Source organism: Pseudopipra pipra, chromosome 22 (assembly GCF_036250125.1).
Source record: "Pseudopipra pipra isolate bDixPip1 chromosome 22, bDixPip1.hap1, whole genome shotgun sequence".
Taxonomy (NCBI): domain Eukaryota; kingdom Metazoa; phylum Chordata; class Aves; order Passeriformes; family Pipridae; genus Pseudopipra; species Pseudopipra pipra.
In genome coordinates this window covers 510,671-528,207 of record NC_087570.1, presented here as the reverse complement: position 1 = coordinate 528,207, position 17,537 = coordinate 510,671, and the positions used below count along the sequence as shown (strand labels likewise).

General features: G+C 64.3%; 2 protein-coding genes across 6 annotated transcripts; both read right to left on the bottom strand.

Annotated features, from left to right (window-relative positions):
- Positions 1–213: 213 nt before the first annotated feature.
- TNFRSF25 (TNF receptor superfamily member 25) lies at positions 214–4,266 on the bottom strand. 2 transcript variants are annotated; one of them, XM_064678304.1, is made up of 7 exons: positions 3,860–4,266; positions 2,031–2,226; positions 1,799–1,927; positions 1,571–1,723; positions 1,397–1,481; positions 1,237–1,301; positions 214–1,152 (listed from the first exon to the last, which is right to left on the bottom strand). In XM_064678304.1, the coding sequence occupies exons 1-7, from the start codon at positions 3,887–3,889 to the stop codon at positions 542–544; spliced, it is 1,269 nt and encodes a 422-aa protein (XP_064534374.1). In that variant the 5' UTR covers positions 3,890–4,266; the 3' UTR covers positions 214–541. The 2 variants fall into 2 exon arrangements, with proteins under 2 accessions (XP_064534374.1, XP_064534373.1); XM_064678303.1 differs by having other exon boundaries at positions 2,031–4,266.
- A 131-nt stretch (positions 4,267–4,397) lies between these two features.
- On the bottom strand, positions 4,398–15,447 carry PLEKHG5 (pleckstrin homology and RhoGEF domain containing G5). Of its 4 annotated transcripts, none has more exons than XM_064678292.1 (22): positions 15,227–15,446; positions 13,370–13,446; positions 11,237–11,366; positions 10,965–11,067; positions 10,824–10,884; positions 10,627–10,718; positions 10,414–10,550; positions 10,192–10,340; positions 8,417–8,602; positions 8,077–8,247; positions 7,909–8,004; positions 7,777–7,827; positions 7,517–7,666; positions 7,331–7,441; positions 7,114–7,263; positions 6,902–7,039; positions 6,583–6,702; positions 6,349–6,508; positions 6,163–6,278; positions 5,941–6,080; positions 5,079–5,867; positions 4,398–4,971 (listed from the first exon to the last, which is right to left on the bottom strand). In XM_064678292.1, exons 1-22 carry the CDS (start codon positions 15,357–15,359, stop codon positions 4,962–4,964), a joined length of 3,270 nt encoding a protein of 1,089 aa, XP_064534362.1. In that variant the 5' UTR covers positions 15,360–15,446; the 3' UTR covers positions 4,398–4,961. The 4 variants fall into 4 exon arrangements, with proteins under 4 accessions (XP_064534362.1, XP_064534365.1, XP_064534366.1 ...); XM_064678295.1 differs by having other exon boundaries at positions 6,349–6,481; positions 15,227–15,443; XM_064678296.1 differs by lacking the exon at positions 15,227–15,446 and adding an exon at positions 14,620–14,910.
- Between the last annotated feature and the right edge of the window lie 2,090 nt (positions 15,448–17,537).

The window sequence follows — 17,537 nt, the reverse complement described above, 5'->3', positions numbered from 1 at the left end:
CCACCCTTGCCCCAATACTGTGCTTGCCCACTGCACTGCCCCCCTCGTCCACAGCACCACAATCATCCCCATCACCCACACCACCTGCATCTCTGCCAGCACACGCATCGCCCGTCACCTGTGGTGGCCACATCACCAGTGGTGGCCCTGAGGTCAGCAGTGCCTCAGTGCCTTGCTGGTGCAGTCCTGCGAGGAAGAGAGGGGGCCGGCCGATGGAAAACACGCCACTTTATTGGGGTGAGCACAGGCACGCCCGGCAGCGGGCAGCCTTGAGAACTGTCCCATGGGTTTGCAGTGGGCTCGGTGCCCGCTCGTCCTGCGAGTGGCCAGGCAGCCGACCTGCTGGGGCGTGGGGTCCCTCCTAGCCCTGGGAGCAGGGGGACATAAATAGAGGGGGACAGTGGGTAGGAAGGGGACATAAAAGTGACATAAAATGTCTACACGGCATAAGTAACAATACTTAGGGGTATGGCACAGCAGAGGTGCCCAGTGAGATGTGAAGGTGCCAGGACCTCCCTGTGCCATGGGGTGACGCTGGGGGCTAGGGCCCCGCTGGCAGGCTCTGGCGCAGGGCCTCGGCGCAGCCGGCCAGCTCCATGCGCTCCAGCGCAGCAAAGACACGGTCCAGCGTGGCGCTGGTCTGCTGGCACCAGCGCTTCAGCATCTCATACTGCTGGTCACGGATGTGGGCCACCTCCAGCTCTACCAGCTCAATCTCCGCCTCCCGCAGCTCCAGCATCCGCATGAACTCCTTCCAACGCCGTACTGGCACAGCGTCGATGACAGCATAGAGCTGGCTGCCCTGCAGCAGGGCACTGCGGGGCTCCGGTGGGGCAGAGGGCTCCTCCTCGTCGCTGAGCTGCTCACGCAGCAGGGCCTGCTGCTTGGGGCTCTGCCTCACCATGACAGTGGCACGATCTGTCCCCTGTGGGGAGCACGGCTGGGTCCAGCACAGGCTGTTCCACCCTGGGACACTGAACTGGCACCATGGTGCGGCCACAGCCCCAGCCATGGAGGTGCCTGCCTGTGCTGTGGGCAGGGGACCAGGTGCCAGGGCATCGTGCCGGAGCCTCTTCCTCTTGTGGTAGATGGCAAGGGCACCCAGGAAGAGGGGCCCGGTGAGTCCCAGCAGGATGTACTCCAGACCTGAGTCTGCAAGGAGCAGCAGGAGTGTTCTCATCAACCATCCAGCACGATGATCCCACACCACTACCCCCAGCTCCATCACCCCCATACCTTGGCCACTGCTGCTGCTGCCACACACTTGCTGGCACTCTTTGCTGCACGTGTCCAGGGTGCTCCTGCAAGGAGAGGGGAGCCATGGGCACCATGGTGTGCCATGCCACAGGCCCCACACCTGTCCCCAGCTGGGACAACAGTGAGGGTCAGTGCTTACATGTGGCACGGCCGGCACTCGTTGCCCTCGGTGTAGAAGTCAGGCTTGCAGCTGCTCTCACAGAGTGTGTCCTGAGTCTCTGAGCCTGGAGAGAGGGTGGGCATGAGGGAGGGTGGCACAGCCAGAGGTGGCACAGCCAGCGGGTCGTGCCGCAGGGCGGCTGGCAGCACTCACAGGGCTGCTGGATGAGGCGCCCAGTGCAGGGCTGGCACTTCCGACATGAGAACTCGCTGCAGCTCTTGTCGAGGCAGTCACGGAAGTATCCGGGCTCACAGCCACAGGCAACGTTGCTGGTGGCCGAGCAGTTGCTCAGAACACTCTGGAAAGCTGCAGAAAGCAGGCAGTGAGCGGCACAGCACTGCGCTGCATGGCACAGCACAGCACGGTGTGATCCCAGCTCACCTTGTCGGTCACACTCGTAGCAAGCCTGGCACTCTGTCAAGGTGTTGGGCTGGGAGCGGAAGGTCCCGATGGGACAGGGATTGCAGACCCTGTCGTTGTGGCTTGTGCAGGGCTTGTGCAGGTATGTCCCTGCAGGGACAGCAGAGTGACAGGAAGCATGGTCACACAGGGTAACACACCTTCTGTTGCCACAGTGTGCCATGCCATGCCACACGGGCCAGGCAGCACTCACCTGCAGGACACTGGCGACAGCACTGGTGAGTACGCTCGATCCAGTTCATGCCAGCAGGGCAGGGGTGTCTGGTGGCATGTCTCCGCAGGCGGGTGAGTGGCTGCACCAGGACCCGCTGTCCTCGCAGCACGGTGTGGTTCTGCCACCCTGGGGGCTGTGATTTGCTGGCTGCCAGCCCCAGCACTGCCAGGATCACCTGTGGGCAAAGAGAGAGCAGGGCTGCGGGCAGCCAGGGTGCCCCAGGAGCCGTGGACCCATGGGTGATGGCCCTCACACCATGCTCCACTCCCAGCCACATATGATGGGCTACTGGAGCCAGAGCCAGGTCCAGTACCATGTGGACACCAGTGCCTGTGCAGGGCAGAATGGCTGGATTGGTGGCCCTGTGCCCTTGAGCTGCGCGGGTGTGCTGCCTCAGGGCAGGGAATGCCCCGTGGCAGCCCCTGTGCACTGCCTTTCCCGCCCTACAAGAGCAAGCCACTTCCTGCTGGCCCTGTGGGGGCCACTGTACCACGACCTGTGCCCAGATGGCTGCTGTCAGGTGCCCCTGTGCGCTCTGCAAAGGGTGCTTCCAGGCTGGTTGGGGAGTGGTGCCGGGAAGCTCGACCACCTGCGACGACAGGAGCCCTGCCGTGTCCCCAGGGATGGGGACGAGTGAGTCGGGCGCGCTGCTGGTGGTGCCATGGATTGCAGGTCCAGGGAGTTGTCGGCAGCCAGGCGCGGGGGGGGTTAACTCTGCCAGCTTAAACTTTCCTGGGGTTTATCTCCCTCGCAGAGGAGGTGATTTCCGCCCCGAGAGGAAGCCGTGCCTGGCTCACGCTCTCCCCGATGCTATCACGCCTTGTGTGCGCGTCTCAAAGTAGGTCACAGCTCCCCCGCGGGGTGCCAGGTGCTACACGCAGGGCAGCCCCTCTGCCCAGACAGCCCCGGGGGGGCGGCGAGGAGGTGCCCACGCTGATACCCCTTCCACGGGCAGGGCAGGGACCCGGGAGGGCCGTGGCGCTGGTAGTGTGGGCAGGGAACCAGGGGATTCCTCGCTGGGGGCTGGATTTCCCAGCCGTGATGGCCCCGATTACTGCAGCTGAATCATTTTCTGCTAAACCCGCCGCCACCGGCAGACTGGAAACCGCGCTGGGCCGCCCGCCCGCAGAGCAGGGCGGCTGCCGCAGCCCCGGCTGCCAGCGGCACGTCTGAGTCAGCGCCGAGGCACGGCCCCGTCAGCACACCCTGCCCGCAGCCCCCCTGCAGCCCCCCTGCAGCCCCCCTGCAGCCCCCGGCCGGCGCGGGGAGCAGGTGCCCGGCGGGCAGGGGAGCGGTGGGCGCGGAGCAGCGGCGGGCACGCCTGTGGCCGGCTGCGGGTGGGCACAGACACCGCTTTCCACCGCCAGCGCTGCTCCCGCCCACGGCGCGGCCTCTGCTCCCCTCATCCGAGTGCCGGGACAGCCACTCCCCAGCCCCGAGGGCAGCCCCACCGCCGGCAGCGTGACCCGATCCCGCGGGCTGTCGGCACAGCCGGTCCTCGTGGCACTGCCCTACCTGCTGCCCCGTGACTGAGCCCACACTCTCCACGACCGCATTGTGTCCGTGTCCGCGATCTTCGTGGCTGTGCCATGCCTGTGGCCCCTGTAGCCAAGCCACACCACGGGTGCTTCGGTGCAGCAGAGACCAGTCCCAGATGTTAGCCAGAGGGGCAAGCGTGTTTGGCACGTTTGGCACTGGAGTTACTCCACCTTCCTCCCTCCCTCCTCCAGACCCATTTCAGCCACGGCCCTGGGGCACCCCACAGCTGGTGCCAGGGCTCCACAGGACCCGCATGCCGGCACACTCACCCAAGCCACCCCAGGGCAGCAACACTTCATCCTTGTGGCCGATGTGGTTGGTTCATGCCAGGGCAGTGAGGGGACCAGGGTGGCGGGCGCGGTTGGGTGTCAGGGCAGCTCAGTGCTCAGGCAGGGTGCCCCAGCACCCCATGGCCACCGCCAGCAGCACGCGACGCGTGGTGAGTGAGCGCCAGCCCTCCCCACACAGGCTTTTACACCCAACCACAGCAGGAGGAAATGCTTTTTTGGAAATGAGTCCAGGGGATATGAAACCACATGACAGGAGCGCCGCCGCCCTCCCTCACCCGCTGGCACAAACCCAGGGTAGCGGAGGTTTGGGGGGGGGGGATGTACAGCGTGCAGGGAGCAGCACTGACCCTCACCCCCGGGCTCCATCCCCATCCTGAGCCCTGGAACAGGAGGCTGAAACTGGCCCCAGTCCCCTCTTCACCTGCCCCCGAGGGACTCCCTCAGCTTTGCCTCACCCACCCCGGTGCTGCCCAGCCCCGGGAGTTGCCATGGCTGAAGGAGAGGCGAGGCGGGCGCGAGCGTGCACCAGCTGGGTTTATTGCTCAGCTGGGACGTGGAGTGCAGCCTGGCATGGGGGGGCTCCCACCACAACTCTCATACTCTGGCCTTGGGCACTGCCACCTACTGCCACCACACAGGGCAAACCCACCCCAGCCCCGCACCGTCCCTTTCTGCCACCAGCCCCAGCCTCCTCCCTGCACCACCTGCAGCACCATGCCACTGGCACTGCACCCCTCTCAGCATCTTCCCCACTCACCATTGCCGACATTGTCATCCCTTCGTCGCCCACAGGAGCTGCCCCACAGCCCCCCACAGCCCCCCACGGCCCCAGGGCCCCCTGCCCAACAACTCTCGTCTCTGTGGACAAGGGTCCAGCACAAGCCACGTGCCATGTCCAGCCCCGCACTGCCGTGCCCAGAGCATGTCCTCGCCCAGGGGACTGGTCTGCATCCCCATCCATGTCCCCACCAGCGTGGCATCCCAGTGCTCGCTCTGCCCAGCCCTGGCATTACGCTATGGTTAGAAGCAGGAGCAGCTCCTTGGTGCATCTGCGCGTCTGTGCTTTCCATGCCGGCGGCTCTCAGACTTCCCTGCAAGGCACAGAGTGGGGAGAGATGCCCTCAGTGCTGGGACCCAGCCCCTGGGGAGCCCCCAGGAGGGCAAGGGCACCCCTTGGGAACAGGCAGCATGTGCTTACGAGGCCGTCAGCGTGGAGTTGAGCATCAGCGTGGCGTGGATCCGGTACAGCTGCGCCAGCGTCAGCTTGCGGTGCCGTGCCGACTGCGGGTCTGAGAGGGTCCGGTGGGCAGGAGGTGGGGGGTCACGCCTGAGCTCCCCTGGGAGGGAGACTGGGCTCTTCACTGGCTCCTCAGGCTCCGAGAGCTCGGACGTGGAGCTGCCACTGCTGCCAGAGGCAGCTGGGGGCACAGGGGCTTGGTTAGTCTGGGGGGAGCCAGCAGAGAGGTCAGAGAGGCTGCGGCTCTGGCTTAAGGGGCCTGGGGAAGTGGGGGACAGGAGCTGTGGCAGGCTGGCCTCTGACTTGGACTTCAGCACCCTGGCTGGGCAGGGCAGGAGCTGCACTGGGGTGCGGCGGCGCAGCCGGGGTGAGGGGGGCCGTGGAGCTGGGGGGGCCAGGGAGGGCTCCCGCCCCTCCTCAGCCACCCCATCTGGCTGCTGGCTGAAGTCCCGCAGTGAGGCAGGTGAGAGTGTGCCGTAGGCACTGTCGATGGAAGACGAGCGGCAGCCGCCAGCCGGGGAGGCCATGCCATGGGGCAGGGGCACAGGCAGAGCGCCTGCAGGCAGTTCCTGGGTGGGGGTCTCGGTGGAGGTGTCCGCAGAGGTGCCAGTGCTGATGGAGGTGCTGGTGCCAACGGAGGAGCTGTCTGAGGTCGATCTGAAGGGTCCTGTGTCCCAGTCTGGAGAGGAGAGCTCATCACCGCCGTCTGCTGCCACCATGGCGAGCGTCTCAGTGGAACCGTCAGAGGGGCTGTAGGAGCAGGAGGGTGAGGAGGGGGCTGTGCCAGGCCAGGGGTGTGCAGGGCTCCCCTCCCCTTCCCTACCACTGCTGTGAGTCTGGGCTGGCACTGCTGCGGCGCAGGATGGTAGGTGAACTGGCAGCTGAGGTGCCGCTCCCGCCGTCCTCCTCCTCCTCCTCCTCCTCTTCCATGCACCGGCGCTGCCGCAGCTGCTGCAGCAGGTTCTGGGAAAGGGAAGGCATCAGTGAGGACCAGGTTGTGCACAGGGCACCTGCAGGTCCCCTGCGCAGCCCCATGCCCCCTCACCTGGGCATTGCGCACCGCCTCGACCCAGCTGCGGCACAAAGACTGCCCGCTGGCCTGGAAGGTGTAGGCAGCCACAGCGCTCCCCAGCTCGTTCAGGTAGATGAGGAGGAAGGAGCCTGTGGGCAGAGGCTGTCAGCCACATCAGGGACCCCCTCTGCAGACTCCCTTCCCCCTAGTGCTGCTCACCTGGGTCCCTGAGCTCTCGGCAGACAACCTTGTCCACCAGCAAGGGCTGCCGGACCACCTTGGTGCGCTCAGCCTTCTTTAGGGGCTTAGTGATGAGGAAGAGGTCGGTGAAGAGGAAACAGTAGACGTCCATCTGGGAGTGAGAGTGGGGCCGTGGTTGCTGGTTGGCACAGTGAGTGAAGGCAGGTGGGCAGGGGCCGCAGCCAAGGCCCCCTCGTCCCCTGCAGTCCTCACCTTGCTGTCTTTACCTTCCCGCATGCGCAGGCTGCCCTCAAGGAGGAGCTGCCGGGTGTCCTCTGGGGAGGTGCCGGGGATGGGGGCTGTCAGGTCCAGCCGCAGGAATTCCTTCAGTAGCTGCCGGGAGCCACCAGCATCAGCATGGGGTGCATGGGATGGCATGGCATAGGGTGGCATGGCATGATATAGCATGGGGTGGCTTGGCATGAAGTGACATAGGGTTGGTAGTGCAGTGCGGCAGAGAGTGGTATTGAGTGGCATAGCGTGGCATGGCATGACATGGCAGAGGACAGCAGCTCCCCCATGCCCAGCCTACCTTGTCCACCTCATCTGTGCTGCCCTCCACCACCTCGTAGGTGTCGATGCGGCTGAGGATGGTGGCCAGGCGCTGCCGCTCTTGCCGCTGGCGCATCCGTGAGTTGACGTCATTGATGAAACGCTCCACAGAGCCAATCTGTGGAGGGGTTGGCAGTGGGTTTGAGGGGCTGGGGGGACCAACCCTGTTGCCCCCCACTCCCGTACCCTTACCATGGTGGTAATGGCGTCACGGGCACGTGGGTCATCTGTCTTCTTCAGCACGGACTTGAGGAGCAGTGGGTACTTGGTGAGGCGTTGGTGGGGCTTCACCAGCATGTCGCTCAACTTCAGACGGCTGCACTGCTCGTGCTTTTCGGCCCACTGTGGCATGCAGGTGTCAGTGCCAGTACTGCCCCGGTCCCAGCCCCGGTACCCACTCTCCCCTTACCGTCACATAGGTGCGGAAGAGCTCGCTGTCCCGCAGCAGTGCCCGCATGTACTCCATGCATCCCTCCTCCTCCATGCAGTACCGCACGTAGGGCTTGAAGAGGGACCCGAACTGGGAGGCGCAGAGGGGTTACCATGGGGCACAGCATGGCATTGCCCTCCACAATGGCCTGGGGTCCCCACTCACCGTCTTGAAGCCATTGAGGAAGTCAATGGGGTCAAGCAGTGCCCCAGTCCGTCGTGCCTTGGCCAGTACCGGGGCCATGATGCTGCGCCACAGCTCGCAGTGCAGCCGGATGATCTCCCCAATGTTGCTGAAGAGACGCTCAACATCCACCTGTGGAGGTGAGGTGGGCAGTGCTGGGGGATGGCACCCGCATCTTGCAGCACTGCCAGGCTGAGGAGCCATCCCCAACACCCCTGGCCCCCACAAGCCTCTCTGCTCACCTCACAGAGCAGCCCTGACTCCTGCAGGTTCAGCAGGCAGCAGAGGAAGAGCTGTGGGGAGAGAGCAGGGAGCTGGCGGGCTGCAGCCGTGGCCCCTGGCCCCAGCACGGCGCAGCGTCCACCAGCACTCACATCGGTAATGACTTTGAGCTTGCGGATGTAGGTGGCCTCGGTGTGCAGCAGCTCCCAGATGGCTTCCTGCTGGTGGCACTGCCGGCGTGACAGGGCCTGCCAGGCTGAGCGTCAGCACCGTGCCAGGGCTGAGCAGAGCCCCCATGGCCTCCCAGCCCCTAGCCCTACCTCTGCTCCCTGGATGATCTGCTGCCAGCTGTCCTCCAGTGCCAGCCCAGCCTCATCCCCATCCTCCTCCCAGGAGTCGCGGTCAAAGCGGAGCTGGGGCGGCAGCTTGGGCAGCCCGAAGGTGCCGTAGGCGTGCAGCCTGTTTGCCAGCTGCTCCAGCTTCTCAGTCTCCTGAAGCAGGGGGCAGAGCAGCTGGGCAGAGGCCAGTGGGCATGTGCCACAGACCCCTTTGCCCCACCTGTGGAACTAGGGGGCTCGAGCCCCAGGGGACCCATCCCAGCTCCCCAGCACAGCCGCAGGCAGCTCCCGTGCCCCCTCGCCATGCCTGTGTCCAACCTACCCGCCCGAAGGAGCCCACGCTGGTGCCAGAGCCGAAGAAGCCACTGAAGCGGCTGGCAGCGCGGTTCTTCCAGGTGTCGGTGCCATTGGTGGGCAGGGAGCTGCCGATGTGCAGAGCCAGCTCAGGGCTGGGAATGCTGGTGTCCCCCAGGAATTCCATCATGTTCTTCCTCCGCCGGCTAAGAGCCTGCAGCAGGGACAGTCAGTGCCCCCGGGGTCAGCGCTCGGCAGCCTGGCCATGGCACTGGGATGGGGACAGTGGCGTGGCACAGCGTGACTCTCCAGCAGGGCTGACCTCGAGCACCGTGGGACAGACACCCAGACGGCAGCCCTGGGCAGTGCGTCCTGCGGCCACGCTCCCCTGCCCGCACTGACCTGCCTACCTGCATCCCGGGGGTGCAGGGCCCCGGGGGTGCAGGACCCCGGGTGCTGCCTGGCCGAGCCCAGCCGGCCATGGGCAAGCGGCCCCAGCAGCACGGGGGCTCACGACATCCCGAGGGGCACAGACCCAGCCAAGCCGCCTGTCCAGCCGTGCTCCCGGCTCCGACGGCACAGCCGGGGCCGGGCAGGCTGTGGCCGGGCTCCTCCGAAACAAAAGGAGGTGGGGCCAGAGCCGAAAACCTAATTTCCCTCCTCGCAGATAAGCTACCAGAGCTGAACAATTCACCGGCGGAGATCAAAGCCCCCCAGCCGGTCGCAAGAGCTGGGTCACAGCCAAGTGGCTCCCTCCACCCCGGGCACCGCTGCACCGGCTGCTCCCCGCGTCTCTGGGCTGTGCCGGAACGTGGCCGCTGCCATCTCCTTACCGTGGCACAAAGGGCAGCAGGGCCGGGGCTCCCTGCCTGCCACCGAGCCCTGGGAAGTGGCACGGTGCTGCCACCACCGCCAGCACAGCCCCACACCCTGCCACGTCCCCGGACCCAGGCAGGAAAAGCCGCCACAGGCACTGTCCCCCTTACTCACTGCGCTGCCACGTCCCCAGGTGCCCCGGCCGCCGCCAGCCCTATCGCCCTGGTGCAGCTCAGCACCCGCCTGCCCCCAGGAAGGCGGTCGGGACTGAGAGCCCTGCAGGGGGGGCTGGTTGCCCACTGGCCCCCCTGCCCTGTCAGGACTGTGCCGGTCCCGCAGCCAGGCATCATAGTGCTGGACACGGGTGGCCACCAGCCCCGGCCACACAGCCAGCTTGCCACCCTCAGGGCCTGCTGGCACAAAAGTGAGCACTGTGTCTCCCTGACCAGCCCCTGCAGAGCTGCTCCCCACGGGCCCAACACTCTCCTCCCACAGGAGTTGTGCCCAGCCCAGCCCCACGCCTTATCTGGGGACAGGGTCCATGGGGCAGGACTGAGCTGTGCTCAGCAGCTGCCAGGCACTGTGGACAGGAGGGCCAGCAGCCAAGGGCGAGTCCTGGGGCCAGGGCGAATCCCAGGGCCAAGGTGGCACCAAGTGGCAGCCACTGCTGGGGCCCCCAAGGTTCCTATTTGCCTTAGCTTTGGTGGCATCCTGTACCTGGCACAGCCACAGGGCTGGTGCCACTGCTTGAGCCGCTATGCTACTGTGGCACAGCCAGCACAGCATAGCCAGCACAGCACAGTCAGGAGGCAAAGTGGCTCTTGGGGACTCCAGCAGGATCTTCAGCCACACCCCGTGAGGCCATCAAGAAGACACCATGTTGCTGTCTCATGACCCATCTTCCCACAAAGAACGGCTACAGGGGGATCACACACCCTACCATCCCCTCCCCAATTCCTCCTTCCCAGAGCTGGCACTGGCACTCACCAGGCTGTCGGTGCCCTCTCGGCATCCTGGCAGTGGCTCCAGGACTGGCCCGAGGACTGCAGCGGTGCTGCCAGGGTGCAGGATGGGCAGGCTGGCCGACCTGGCGTCCCGCACTGCCTGCTCCACCTTCAACTCATCCCCAGGCTTGGCTGTGGGAGCATCAGGTTGTCAGTGTCTGGGAGCCCTGAGGCAGCTGAGCCTTCTGCCAGGCCCCCACCGCACCTTTCACCCGCAGGTAGTGCCCCCCGAAGCGGAATGCCTCGAACTGCAGGGACAGTGGCGTGTGGGACTGGTCCAGGTAGATGTCCACCTTGCCCAGCTCGATCGCCTTCCTCTCGAACACCGGTAGCAGCACCTCCCTGCAGGACACGAGCCCCACCTCCGTCTCTGCATCAGTCCCCACATTGTCCCCGTACCTGTCCCCAGCAAACTCACCCCAGTGACTTCTTCTTCACAGCCGGCACAATCTCTGCCTCGATGTCGACGTTAAGGTCGAACTTCAGGGTGAAGCACTCCTTGCTGGGGTCCTGGGGGGAGGCAGCAGCCGCTCACCCAGGGGTCTCTCCCTCCCACCCACCAGGGCCATGCTGCTGCCCTGCCAAGTGCCCCGGGGAGAGGGGCTGGTGCCTTACATCTGTGTGCCTGCGCCAAGCCTTCTTTTTAGGCAGCTTCAGTGCCGAGCTCCTGCGTTCCCTGTGGGCACAGGAAGGGCAGAGTTACGGGGACACTGTGGGCTGGGGCCACACAGGGGACATACAAGGCCGGGGGCTCACCCTCTGCTCTCTGCTGGACCTTCCTCTTCCTCCTCCACATCGGAGGCAGGGCTGGTGCGTGGGGGGCACGAGCGCGTTGACATGTTGCGGGCCAGGATGGAGCCTGCAAATGGACATCGAGCTGGGCTGTGACACCTCCCCAACCCCGTGCTGGCTCCCACTGCATCCCACTCCCACCTGTGTGTTGTACCAGCCCCAAGTGCATTCCATCACTCCCACCCCTGCGCTGCACCCCTGCCGTGGGGCTGTGGGAGCAGCTCGGCCCGGCTCACCTTGAGGGGGCAGGTCGAAGCGGATGTGGCCATCGAAGTGCATGGCGCCATGGAGGCGGCCGTCACACACTTCACACAGGCTGAGGGGGCCGCTGCGGCTCAGCTGCCGGCACTCCACGTGGTGGCATTCCTGCAGGGACATGTGTTTGTCAGGCAGCACCTGCCTGGGGCCACCAGCTATGGCATGCTGGCAGGAGGGATGGGCAGCACCATGAGCAGCTGGGTCCCCTCTCCCATCCCCAACTGCTGCTGGCACACTGCTCACGGGGAATGCTGAGGCCAGAGCGGGCACGAGGAAAGCAGCATGAGCGGGACACAGGCACGAGACAGTGGGTTCTGCAGGACATGGTGATGACAGGGCCTTCTGCACCATGGATTCCCCTCCTTGCTCCACTGCTAAGAGCAGAGACCCTGAGACAGCTGCACATGCTGAGGCTTGGACAGGGAGCTGGGGGACAGCCACCTGTGCCCATGGCACTCACACCTCACCAGTGGCTTGGGAGACCGCCCTGGCACCCCAGAGCCCCTTTGTGCTGATGAGAGCCGTGTCCCCACAGCAGGACGGAGGAAGCGAGCGTCTGCGGCCAAACAATGCTCGAAGCCGGCGCGTTTCCTCCCATTGTGTGTGGCCACGGCCGTGGCCCCAGCCCCACCGGGCATTCACAGCGGGTTATTTTTAAACCCCCGGCTGGGCCCCCAGCACAGTGCATGGCCTGTGACCTCCGGCCAGCGCCCATCTCACTGGGGGCTCCAGCTGGCCCCGCTCCAAGGGATTGTAGTGCCACCAGCCGCTGCCAGCAAGCCCTGCTGCACCACTGACACACCCCCATCCCCGTGTGGGACCCCCATCGCCACTCTGCATGCAGAGGGTTGCAAGGGGCTGCTGGGAGGAGCCAGCCCTGCCCAGGCTTGCCTGTAGTGCACTGTGCTGCTGCGGGGAGGAAGCACCCGTGCAGCTCCAGCCGCCCCCACTTCCTGCCCTCCTTCCTCCCAGTGCTGCTGAGGTCAGAGCTGACGTGCTCCCACCACACGCGTGCTCTCCAAGGGGCCATCGGCCCCTCTGCAGCAGCCACTGCCACGGTACCCACCAGTGCCCTATCCCAGGCAACAAGACAGCTCCAGGACACCCTGTGCCCCCAACCCTCCTCCTCTGCCACCATGTGCCTCACACCACTGTGGCCATCATGACACCTGCATGCGAGAGCATGGCCACAGCTGGTGCTCACTCAGTGGGCTCCCCTGGGACCCTTGGTAGCTGCTCCACAGGTACTCAATACTCCTCATCCACTCTGTGCCAGCAGCTTATCCCTGGGCTCAACCCCCCAGGAGGGGCCAGGCAGGATGGCCAAGCCTCTCTGCCCACCCCAGGGATCAGCTCCTGGTCCAAGCCCTGCCACGGTCCCAGCACACGACAGCTTCGCCGCCCCTCAGCAAGCACCTCACAAAGAGAGGGGGATCAAGATCCAGCACCCTGCCACAGCAGAACAAGCCCCCAGACTGACCAGCCCACCCACCAAACCCCCACTACCTGCCAGGCGCTGTCAGGGGTCTCTGGTGACAGTGGCAGGGTGGCCTCAGTGGGTTGATCCCAGCAGTCCCAGCTGCACCACTGGGCAACCACAGCTCAGTGCCACGTGTGCCCCAGCAGCACTGGCCCTGCCACCCCAGCATGCAAACAGAGCGCTGTGGCACACCCTTGGCGCACCCGTCCTGCCTGCTACCCCAGAGACACTGCCTGCAGCCCCACACAGAAACCCCTGGGATTCGCTTGGGAGGGTGTGGGTCCGGCCCAGCCCTGCACAGGCAGTGGGAGAGAACAGACACTAAATCCACCCTTGACTCACATTAGTGAGCAGGGGAGCAGATGGGCTGGGGCATATTAGGTCCAGTCACGCCAGCTTGGGGAAATGGGCAAATCGCCGCCGTGCCATTAAATGCCGGCCGGACCGTGACACCAGCAAGGAATGCACACCCAGCACAGGCTGGGGCACACGGCACGCCAGGGGCTGCCAACCAGGGCAGGGGTCCTTCAGGGACCGGCAGGTTGGGCAGAGCCATCCACTGCCCCTTCTCACCCATGAGACCGACGCCAGGAGGCAGCTGCCGGTGCTGCCCCCACCCTGCAGGACCCACCTTGGCTGCCCTCCTCTCACCGGCGCAGTTGGGATTCTGGCAGCGCAGCACTGTCTCTTCTGCTGGGCACGGCTCGTCTGTGGAAAGAGAGGATCAGTGCCTGGGTGCCATGAGAGCCACCCCCTGGGGCCATGCGGAGACCCCCACAAACACAAACCCTGTGTTTAAGAGCTTGGCAAAGCACTCAGGCTCAGCTGAAGCTGGTCTTGCCCACTCCTGCCCACCCCCACCTGTCCCACAGCCTATGCAGAAGGATGAAGCCCTATGCCCAAGAGCCAGCGCTGCATCCCCGCTGAGGGAAGGCACTGTGTGCTCCACAGAGACAGAATCCAGCACCTCTTGCCCGGCACCCCAAGGCACAGGATGAGGACACAGACCTGCCCCAGCTCCCTTGGGGCTGGCACGGCCTGGGGCTGCAGCAGGAACACTAAATCTGCCGCTGTCAGTTCCCAACGGGGCTTAGTAGCCACTTTAAGCTTTGACAGTTAAATCGGCCTTAGGGACAAATCCTATTTTGAAGGCTTTTGTTATGTGTCGCATCTAATAGTTTAAAAATAACGGACTGCTTGTGGCAGACGAGCACTACGGACACCCTCTGGCAGGACAGCCCCACTGCGGGCAGGGATGCACGGCTGGGAAGCTGCCTGCTGGGGAGGGAGCCCATGCCGGGGATGTGGAGAAGCCAGGTGCCACGGCTGTACCAGCCCAGCAGCACAGGGGCTTCCCTGCCACGCCATTCCCCTCTCCCGCATCCTTCCTGCCAACAAAAACAGCATCCATGCCAGCCCGAGAGGGCCATGGCCAAGACCAGGGTTAGACTCAGTCTGCAGGTTAAAATGCCTTTTGAGGCAGCACCGAAAAAGCTGCTACTTCTGTCTGGAGAGAGGGAAGCAACTGGTTGCTCCAGCTCCCATCTGGGAGTGATCCCGGGGCTGCCGTGGCACCACGGGCTCTGCTGGATGACGGCGCGGAAGCAGCCGGGCAGGGCTGGGTCCGTCGCCGCCCGGGAGCCGGGCCGGGAGCAGGAGCCGGGAGCAGGAGCCGGGAGCAGGAGCCGGGAGCCGAGCCGGGCTCTGCCCCCGCAGCAGGAGCACAATGACGGCTCTGTCTGCGCGGCCGCCCCGCAGCGCTCCCGGGCTGGGCTGGCCCCCGCCCCCCGCCGCTGCCGTTTCACTTGACCTATCGGGAATAATAACGGAAGCAAATAAGAAATTCTTTCATGCACCCGAGGGAAAGTTTTCCAAACTCACCAAAAACCTAGAGGCCGCCCGCAGGGGCCGGCGGTGCCAGGGACCAGCCCCGCGCCGGAGCCGCCGGCACGGCCAGAGCCGCGTGGCCGTTCCCAGGCGCTGACCCTGCCCGCGGGTCACACGCGCACCGGGGCCTCGGGCACGCGGGCTGGGAGCTCTTCGCAGGGCCCCCCGCTTTCTGGCAGAGGCAGGAGGGTGTCCGGGTCCCCACCAGCCACCTCGGGGGCCGGAGGAGGGATCCTGTCCCCATCAGCTCCTGTCCCCCCTCCCCCGGTCACCTCCTCCGCTGCTGCCGGCTGTGCTATCACGCCCGGCGCTCCCGGCGACGGAAAACAAGTCTGAAACCGGATCATCCTCGCAGCCGAGCGCACGGCGGCAGCCGGCTGCTTCAAACCCTGCCTGGGCCGGGGGGAGCGCTGCCGGGGGCATGGGGTAGTTTGCTGAGTGCTCCCCAGCTGCACCTGCAGCATTCCCACGGCATCCCTGTGGCACCCCTGCTCCAGCGAGAGCTTCTCCCAGCCCCTCACCCTCTTTGCCACAGCTGGAGACTTTGGCCAACCACAGCCCTGTGCAGCCCTGGCTGCTCGAATCCCCCCCAGCCACCTACCCCCGAGCTCCTCGCTGATGTCCAGGCCAGAGCTCCAGGAAAACCGCTCCACTGCCTCGTACTCCAGCCCCGCCAGCCCGGCCGGCAAAGCCTCCAGCTCGTAGGCACCCCTCTTCTTCCAGTACAGAAACATCCTGGGGTCACGGCCGGAGGGCCCCCCAGAGCCGTGCCCGCCCCAGTGGGGCCGCCAGTGGGACTAACCGGGGAAGACTGGCTCTGGCTTTAAGAGTGGGTCCCGGTCTCCGGACAAGCGGTGCATTGATGCCAGCGGCGGGAGCTGCAGGGCGGCCGAGGGTGCTGCTGGAGGCTGCCCAGCGCCCGCGCGGGGGGCGCACAAAGGGCCTTTCTTCAGCCTCCTACAGACATTGCACAAATTTCACTTTCCGCCGTCTATGGAAGACATTCGGCCACGGAGACAAGACGTGCTTGTGATGGAAAGAATCAGCATGAAGAGGGGGGCTATTCGGCGGCTCTGCCATCCAGACGGCTTTTGAGGGGGCAGGAATGTGCTGCCCTGAGCCCCGGTTGCATCCCTGTACCCATGGGCTCGCAGGGGCCCCCAGCCTGTCCAGAGAAAGCCAGGGGTCTTCAGGGGGATTTTCCTCCTGCTAAATCCAAGCAAACAAGAAAGCACCAGCTAGGGCTTAAAACCCTCAAAGGCAGCAAAGTTGGTACCTTTGTCCTACCCCACGTAAAACTTCCTAAAACAGGGAAAAAGCACAGCACTATGCAGGATGATCAAATCCCAGCCCCCCTACTCATCACAGAAACTTCTCCCGGAGGCACCATGTGCTCCCCAGAGTTTTGCTGCTTCTGGTCACCCCTTGCCAGAAATTTCAACAGAAATTGCTGCTGCAAATGTAACAAATGCCAATTTCGCCTGCAGCCAGGTGAGGTGGATGCTGGAGGCTGGTGACAGCACTAAGGGTGATGCTCAGCTATGGGGGGGGGTTCAGCACTGGGCATTTCTCACATGCCCTTTGCCTATCTCACCTTTCCTGAAGCTTTTTCCACCCACTTCCCTGTGACTTGAACTCCCCTCTCACCCTGCCTGGGATGTTCTCCCTGGCTGCACCACAGCCCCCTTTATTTATTTTAGCCACTGTTCAGGCCACAATGCCAGCCAAGTCCTTCCTTTGCTGCCAGACCCAACCAGATGGGGATAATTAGGCCTGGATTAAGTTTAACTCTTTACAAGGCAGCAACACTGCACAGCCCCTCACAGCTCCTCTCCAGCTCAGTCCCCTCCCTGCCACTCATCCCAGTTTGTTTACAGCTGTTTGTTTCTAGTGTTCTAGGAAATCTCTTCACAAACCAGATAAAAGCAATTTTGCAGATTACTCACATCCACAGCAGCCACCAGCCAAAAAGCTCCAGTCCCAAGTGATGCACCACATCCCTCCTTCCTCTGCAGGAGACCTGGTCCGTGGGCTCTGAACAGGCACTGGGCTCAGGGGGCTGCACACACCAGGGCCAGATTGTTCCCTGGTCCAGGCTGGGGCAGAACCTCACCTCAGTGGCAGGAGCCAGTTAGAAGCCAGGTTACTTTTGCAGACATGGATGCAATAAATGCACGATATGCTGGTATTACCCATTCAGAAGCTGTTTTCCCAAACATGTCTTCAACTTGACCCGAGATGCTTACCTCTTTGTGGCTCCTGCCACCCTCCAGCTTCCCTCAGGAGGAAACTGCTGATTGACAAAGGGTTGGGAAGAAAAAATAAAGTTTCTCTTATGTCCCAGTGGGGTAGAGCAGGTGGGGTCAGGCAAGGCCACATGCCCTGGTGCTCCATGTGATACTCCCCAGTCCCATCCTGTTTCAACTTTGATCTGGAGAACAGTCTGTTAGAGTTGGGGACACATTGGAGTCAGCCTGAGCTGTTCCCAGACCACACTCAGGGCACTGAGCTCACACTGCAGCACTGGGATACGGGGCCAGGCCAGTGCAGGGTGGGAGGAAGCAGCGCCCCAGCAGAGCCAGGGTGGGCTGTGATGGTGCAGAGCTGAACGGCTCCATCTTCACCACCCCGGGGGACAGAGATTCCACAATGTGCTCCTTTCTTCATCCCTCCTTGACCAGCAGGACAACAAGAGCTGCGGGCCAGGCACAGGGCCAGAACCCCAGGGTGAGCCCTTCGCCAAACTACAGGACCGGGAAGTTCTGCTCAGGCCCCTGGGGATCACTGACACCCAGAGCTCCCTGAGGGCCGGACAGGCAACGAGAACAACTCCTGACTCAAGGCAGAGTTGGGTGTGACAGCAGCTGCCTCCATCTGTGTCAGCCACGGCCAGGGACAAAATCCAGACCAAC

Coding starts and splice junctions, on each gene's coding strand:
- TNFRSF25 (XM_064678303.1), bottom strand. CDS start 2,367: ATGGTACTGGACCTGGCTCTGGCTCCAGTAGCCCATCATATGTGGCTG. Junction 1,724..1,798: donor CTACGAGTGTGACCGACAAG/GTGAGCTGGGAT, acceptor TGCTTTCTGCAG/CTTTCCAGAGTGTTCTGAGC. Junction 1,482..1,570: donor GCGCCTCATCCAGCAGCCCT/GTGAGTGCTGCC, acceptor CCCTCTCTCCAG/GCTCAGAGACTCAGGACACA.
- PLEKHG5 (XM_064678292.1), bottom strand. CDS start 15,359: ATGTTTCTGTACTGGAAGAAGAGGGGTGCCTACGAGCTGGAGGCTTTG. Junction 7,264..7,330: donor TCTTCCGCACCTATGTGACG/GTAAGGGGAGAG, acceptor TGCATGCCACAG/TGGGCCGAAAAGCACGAGCA. Junction 7,040..7,113: donor GTGACGCCATTACCACCATG/GTAAGGGTACGG, acceptor ACCCCTCCACAG/ATTGGCTCTGTGGAGCGTTT.